The sequence below is a fragment of the Juglans microcarpa x Juglans regia genome, chromosome 5S, assembly GCF_004785595.1.
Source record: "Juglans microcarpa x Juglans regia isolate MS1-56 chromosome 5S, Jm3101_v1.0, whole genome shotgun sequence".
Taxonomy (NCBI): Eukaryota; Viridiplantae; Streptophyta; class Magnoliopsida; order Fagales; family Juglandaceae; genus Juglans; species Juglans microcarpa x Juglans regia.
The window spans coordinates 28611620-28619058 of NC_054603.1; the positions used below are offsets into that span (position 1 = coordinate 28611620).

The following is a 7439-nucleotide window of genomic DNA, read 5'->3' on the forward strand; positions in this document are numbered from 1 at the left end:
CGTCATTAATAACTTTTAACGATGAGATATTTCCAACGAATGTGCAACGATTTTTTTTCTCCGCCAAAAATTATATACGATGAAAATTCAATGTTTAGCAATGAACTTTTTTCTCAATAAAATCTTTATTTCTTGTAGTGCAAACATGCACCCTATGAAAAAGTTATAGATGTAGAGTGTGAGAGTAAATAGTAGTTGATGCATAGAATTCCTTATAGGTAATAAGCCCAGGGGCGTGCGGGGATGGTACTACAGTCATCATGATCAAATTGGAGATGGATGGGCCGGGCCTGCATGCATGGGGGTGGGATCCGACAGAAGGCAGACCCTCTGAAAGGCTTCGACTTTAATTATATTTAATTGCCTTAAACCGTCACATATATATCATCATTAATTTAGTGCCAATATTAATACTCCTATTATTTATAAACATGTTATTACCCATATGGCCACATGAAAATAAAATATGCACTCTCTCATGCATGAGTGATATATTTCTCTCTGTCTGTCTCTCAAACAGAAAGATCATATATATATATATATATATATATATATATATATATATATATACACACACACACACACTTTTCTTCATGCAAGCACAGTACCCAGAGATCAGAATCATGAAGAAGCTTATGAGTGAAGAAAAAAAAATATAGACTTCTCCTATCTAAACCCTAAAAAGCAATAAAACAAAAAGAGAGAAGGAACAAGAAACTGAAATTTATATGTATAAATACTTAAAAGGTCCGTCCCCTAGCTGGATCAGCTCCTTTTATTTTTGCTGCTTATTTCCAATATCCCCCCTTGATTCCTTTCTCTATCTCTTCTCTATCTCTATCTTTCTCTGCAACTCTCTTTCTCTCTCTTGGATATCGATTTGATTCCCCACAGTCATCTCCTCAACCTAGCTACCTTTACAAAAGAGAAGAGAGCAAGAACCATGGTTTTTTCTTCCATCCCAGCTTATCTTGATCCAGCCAACTGGCAACAGGTGGGGGTTTCTTCAAATTTGCTCCTACATTTTCTTTACCAAAAAAAAGCGAGAAATTTAAAGATAAATATTCTTGTTACTTTTTAATTATATCTTCTTGAATATACCAGATATTTGATTGTTGTTTTCCTTCACTTTCTTTCTTTTGTGCTTACAGCAACAAAACCATCCGTTTGGGACTAGTACCACTTCCAGTTCACAGCTTCTTCCACCTCCACTACCTTTGTCGCCACCCCCAATACCTCATGGGGGTGGCCCGGGATCTATCAGGCCCGGCTCGATGGCAGATCGTGCCCGCCAAGCCAACATACCATTGCCAGAGACCGCATTAAAATGCCCAAGATGCGAATCCACAAACACTAAATTTTGCTACTTCAACAATTACAGCCTCACCCAGCCTCGCCACTTATGCAAAACCTGCAGAAGGTACTGGACCAGAGGCGGTGCTCTAAGAAATGTCCCAGTGGGAGGAGGCTGTAGGAGGAACAAAAGAAGCAAAGGGAGTAGTTCAAAGTCCCCAGCAAGTAGCACTGATCGCCAATCGGCTAGTGCTGCTGGTTCCACCAGCTCAATCCCCTCTAATGGTGGACCTACCGCGGATATAATAGGCATCTCCTCGCAGATACCGCAGCTGCACTACATGACTCCCTTGCACCAACTCCCAGACTTTGCTGCCGGCGAGATCGCCCTGAACTATGGCTTGAATTACGGTACGATTTCTGCACCGATGGGTTTAGCTGGAGACTTGAATTTCCAGATAGGAAGTGCTGGTACTGCTGGTGATGGTGGGTCTTTGTTATCGGCTGGGGCTTACGAGCAGTGGCGGCTGCAGCAAGCACAGCAGTTTCCCTTCCTGGGTCGCTTGGATCCTTCACTGGGGTTGTTTGGAAGTAGTGTCGAAGCATCCAGTTATGTCGGCGGCGGAGTGAGTCAGGCCCCAGCTGCCAAGGTGTCTAGTTTGGGGGTTAGTACCCATGATCAGGTGGCGGCGGCTTCAGTGAAAATGGAAGAAAGTCAGGAGCTGAATTTGTCGAGGCAGTTCTTGGGAATGCCAGGGAGTGATCCGTATTGGGGTGGCAGTACTACCGCATGGACAGATCTTTCTGGTTTTAGCTCTTCTTCTACTACTCGGAACCCCCTATAGAGTACTTTCCCTACCATTGTGGTTTAAGAAGCTAGCCATGATGAAGCTTTGTGGTTAAGTGTGGTTGCATTCAAAGAAAATTACCTTCAAAGATATCGTTTCATCCAAAGTCCACAGCATGCACCTTTTATATACATAAGTTCCTTGTCAATAAGGAAATTGTGATGGACCCAGATCTAGGACTTGTATGAAGACCAGCTGAAAACCCTAAAAATGGTGAGCTTTTCTTTTTTTTCCCTTTTTTTTTTTTTCGTTTGGTTTCTTCCACTTTAATTTGCTTTGATCTTTTCCCCGTTTCTAGCTATCTCTTTCTTCTTCTTCTCTCTCTCTCTCTCTCTCTCTCTCTCTCTCTCTCTCTCGCTTAGCTTTAGATTTGAATGTATGAGCATATATATATATATATATATATATATATATATATATATATATGTTTACGATAGCGAGTTCATGGCGTTTCTGAACCAGTACTCGATCGAACATGAAAATCAAAAGCATTGTCCCGAATGATTTTACTAATTGAAGTTATATGTGCTGAAAAAATGGATCAAATGATCATCTACCTTTTTTGCTGTAGTTTTTGCATTATATGCAAATTGCAGTAACTGCACATTAATGGAAAAAAAACAACTGCATATTGGAAACTTCTGAAGTAACCATTATTCATAATATATAAAAATCTTGGTCAAAAAAAGTTCTTGCAACTCCTGGTGATCTGATCATTATATATATGACGGTCATGAATAATTTATAACCGATTGAGATCCATTTGGTACGGACGCAGATGCTAATTAACTTCAGATATATAGTTTTGGAATCTTCTTCTTTTTTCTTCTCTTTTTTTTTTTAAATTTTGTCTACGACCATGATCAAAGTTGTTTCATGTCGGTTAAAGGCATATTTAAAGGCCAAATAATTGACTGCTATATTCAGATAGAGTGATTTTGTCTTCTCCAAAATGATCAGTTGCAGTGTACGTAACAGTACTGTGAATCCAACACAAAAATTTGGAACACAAAAATGTTACGAAACACATATTATATATTGGCTATTGATGAAGCTAGCCTCATGAGGACTTGATCTAGTATATATTGGCTAGCTCAGTTAAGATATAAAATAAATAATAAAATCTATCTCTTTCCGTTAGTTTAATCTTTTGGGACAAGTGATGATTTCACATGAGTTTGAACCCTTACTTTACACTCTATCTCATTTAATTAAATATTCCACGTGTTGGGCTACCCATTCATGAGAGAGAGTCTAGCCTACACGTGAGGGGAAGTGTTAAGATATAAAATAAATAATAAAATCTAATATCTCTTTTCATCAGCTTAACTTTTTGAGACAATTGGTGATTTCACAAGCTCTACCCTATGGATATATATAAAGAGTTGTGTTACACAGAAGCCCTACACCCCTACACAACACTTAAAAATATGTGATTTTACTTTTTATCCATATATTTCATACTTCAATTCAATATGAAATATGAGGATAAAAAAGTAAAATCATATGTTTTTAAGTAGTGTGCAGGATATGGAGCTTATGTCTAGAATTTTTCATATATAAATCATCATGATTCTTATATACACTACTCCTTTTTCAACCAGCAAAACTATATAATTAATTGCATGGTATTTTGAAGTTTAATATTTGGCGACTGATATGGCTGGCAATCAATATGGTGAATACTGAAGTACTTGACTTGGTCGATATATAGTTCCTCCATGCAGTGCTGATCACAAACCGCAAGACCTGACCTCTATACCGATTACTAATTAAAACCTAAAAGTTTGCTAGCTAGATCAGTTTGAACAATTTCAGAAACCTCAGACTTTGAGAAAATGATCAGTTTCTTCTATCTTGTGCAGCCACGTCGCTAATTAATATCAGGAATCGGAATTTGGGTATAGTGCTATCTAAGTGGATATACATGATATATATAAGAGTATATTAATAATAATGGAGAAAATAGAAAATATTATACAAAGTCTTAGATTAATGGCCCCTGCATGCATAGATCTAGATAGTGCTTGTCATGACTTGAGATCCAGATCATCCCAGTTTTCCAGCTGAAGTAAAGTACCGGCTTCCAACTGATGATGTTTCCAATCCCTACCAAATTGGTCTCGTTTGTTTTCAGAAAACATCTTATTTCATCTCATCATTATAACTTTCTCAAATCCCCACACAAAATAAAATAAACAATTCAACTTTTTCAAATTCTAAAATAAAAATAATATTAAAAAATATATTCTAACAATATTTTATTTAACTTCTTAACTTTAATCTCAATTCATCTCATCTCATCTCTGAAAACAAACTAGTGTTTAAGATATTATAGATATATATATATATATATATCATTTATTAATGTTTTTGCATGAAAGATGAGAAAATATTATTCTTCTCAAAAAACCAGTGAGTTCAGAACAATAATTCCAATCATGTAATGACAGTACTTACTGAATATTGGTATATATATAAGAGTAAGAGCTGCACTACTGTCCCGCTTGCAGCTTACCGTTGCAAGTGACCGTTAGTGTAAAAATAATATTTTATTATTATTATTTTTAAATATTTTAAAAAATATAAAAAATATATCAATACACTAAAAATTAATTCCTTAATCATTAAATAAAAATAAAATAAAATTCATTGAGCGGCAAGTATCTAGGTGGCATAGTAGTACTTTTTTTTCTCAAAGTAATTGAAGGCCGGAATGAATATTTTGTAATAATTTGTGAATGTACTTGTTGTTGAGATTGTCTCGTTTGGTTATATATCGATGAGATGGACGTTGAAAGTTAAATTAAATATTATTAAAATATTATTTTTATTTTATAATTTAAAAAATTTAAATTTTTTTTATATTTTATATAAAAATTTAAAAAAATTATATTAATAAAATAAAATTAATTGAGATAGATTGCATAACCAAATGAGACCGGACACTGAGGCCATGAAGGTTAGTTTTTGGTGATTTTAACAGTTAAAGACTTTTTTGTCCACCCTGATCTCCTGGTCTCCTGCAAGTACTTCGACTGACATTGAGACAAAAGGGTCTCAAAAGACGAAAAAATGCCACTCAAAACCATGACTTCAAAGGTAATTAATTATAATAATATCTAAAAACAAAGAAGAAAAAGGAAAATCATAGTATATGGGTCTCAGCAGGAAACTGTTAAGGAGTATTTATCTCGAACTTTGTTGCGGAAGAATCGCTAGCTTTGAGAGAGGAAGACTGCCAAATTCAGTCAAAGAGATTATTGCCACAGCAATAATTAACTCAGACCTCAGAACGAAAAGCTAGCATATCTAAACGGCTCTTTATATTTTTGGCATTCTCCACGCGCGTGAGTCATGCGTATCCTGTCACCACGGACTCGCATGCAAGAAGATGATGGTCTGAATGTTTTAAGTACTTTCAATTATTGTCCAGCTTTATCACATAACATTCCATCGTTATAATGATTTATGTAGTCATTATTTCCTAATGATATAATATTTACATGCAGCTGCTAGCGTGGAACCTGGAGTTTTTAGTATCTACTTTGGCTTCATCTGCTTGTTACTCATCATCCACACTTACTACACATCATATTATTTTAATTTTTTTTATTCTTTTTAAATTTATTAAATTTTTCTACTCACCACCACATATTTAATAAGAGAAAAAAAAAGTATAGTATGATGTGTGAAGATGATTGATAGAATCTTTCTGTTTCTATACTATCCAAAATGATTTCTTCAATCCTCAAAGGTACCATGCATTTCTTTTTTAAAACAAATGTTAAAGTTATAAATAGATTTCACAAGAATAAATTTATAAATTGATATAATTTCATATAATACGTTATATATATTTACTTTACAATAAAAGTAGCTTTATAATTTAACGTACCACTTCAAGCCATCATGTTATTTAATGGGTTTACTAATGTGGAATCTCTTTGTGACTAAAGTATTTCTCTTAAAAAAATTGGATAAATCTATAACTAATCATGTAAAAAAAAAACTCATTTTTTAATGGTAAATCTCATTTTTTTTTTAAATGAATATGTAAGATTTGCATGCCTAGAACTATATCTAGCATTACTCTATATATATATATATATATATATATAAAATCTAGATAGATTTCAAAAAGAAGTAGGTCAAGAAATAGTTGTAGATTATATATATTAGTTAATTGATTTTAATTGGCACATTATTAATTATATGATAGACTCATGATATTTCATTCGCAATTATCTAGATCAAGAAGTTGGCTTATGGCCGGATCCCTATATATATAGTATTTAGGTGGTGTGCATATGTAAGTATCCATTATCATGCAAATGACTATATATATATATATATATATATATATATATATATATATATATATATAGCTATTGATGCAGAGTTAAAGGAATAAAATATAGAGTTAATGTAGTAGTTATTTACCGGATAGTTTCATTTCACATGGAAATTTTGCAAGATATCTTCATTAATGTGTGATAGATCACATGATCTCGGGCTATATATGGGTATTATATGATAATGTCAACAGTGTGCATGGCTCAGTTCTCAAAAATAATAGAACAAAGATAGAAGTATGAAACACATCCCATCTCAGTCTTTAAGAAACTTCCCAGATATGGCCGCAATAACACTTATTAAAATAATATATTTTATATATATGATTCCAACTAGGGTTGGTTGGTCATCTTGAAAGAAAGGAATCTTGGGGGGTGTTTGGATTTGCTTTTTTCAAGAACCAAGGCTGCTTACCAAGAACGAATAAAGCACATTCACAAACTAACCGTCTAAAAAAGTCTCTCTCTCTCTCTCTCTCTCTCTCTCTCTCAAAAACAGTCGCACAGATGACAATCTCAATGGTTTGGTCGGTCGGTCGGTCTCGCTCCTGAGCTCAGTAATCAAGGGGTGTACGTTGTATATATATAGTGTGATCCCGAAATTATCGATATTGAAATGCGGGTATTATCTGCAAAGATGGTAGGCGGCCATGTAAAGAAGAAACTGTGTACGAGAAAGAGTAGTAGAAGAAGAATTTGAAGCTAGGCTCAGAAATCCAAGCTAGCTAGCCAACATGTAACATGTTCTCTAAATGATCTATTTATTTGTGTTCAATATTCCTTCATGTACGTACGTATATCAGACACGCACTACAAAAACACAGCACGTAGCAGCTTTACTTTTGCAACTTCCTTGTTGGTTGTTACACATGAGCATACTCTCCGATCTCTCTCTAGATGATGATCTCCATGTTCAACGTAATAGGCCAGGTTGAGAAACAAA

General features: G+C 34.4%; 1 protein-coding gene across 1 annotated transcript; it reads left to right on the top strand.

Annotated features, from left to right (window-relative positions):
• The first annotated feature begins 759 nt into the window (after positions 1 to 759).
• LOC121266977 (dof zinc finger protein DOF5.1-like) lies at positions 760 to 2463 on the top strand. Its single transcript, XM_041170853.1, has 2 exons — positions 760 to 994; positions 1152 to 2463. The coding sequence occupies exons 1-2, from the start codon at positions 944 to 946 to the stop codon at positions 2136 to 2138; spliced, it is 1038 nt and encodes a 345-aa protein (XP_041026787.1). The 5' UTR covers positions 760 to 943; the 3' UTR covers positions 2139 to 2463.
• The last annotated feature ends 4976 nt before the right edge of the window (positions 2464 to 7439 follow it).

Excerpts from the sequence above, each read along its gene's own strand:
- LOC121266977 (XM_041170853.1), top strand. The coding sequence starts at position 944 with ATGGTTTTTTCTTCCATCCCAGCTTATCTTGATCCAGCCAACTGGCAA. Across the intron at positions 995-1,151 it reads ATCCAGCCAACTGGCAACAG|CAACAAAACCATCCGTTTGG; the intron begins GTGGGGGTTTCT and ends TTGTGCTTACAG.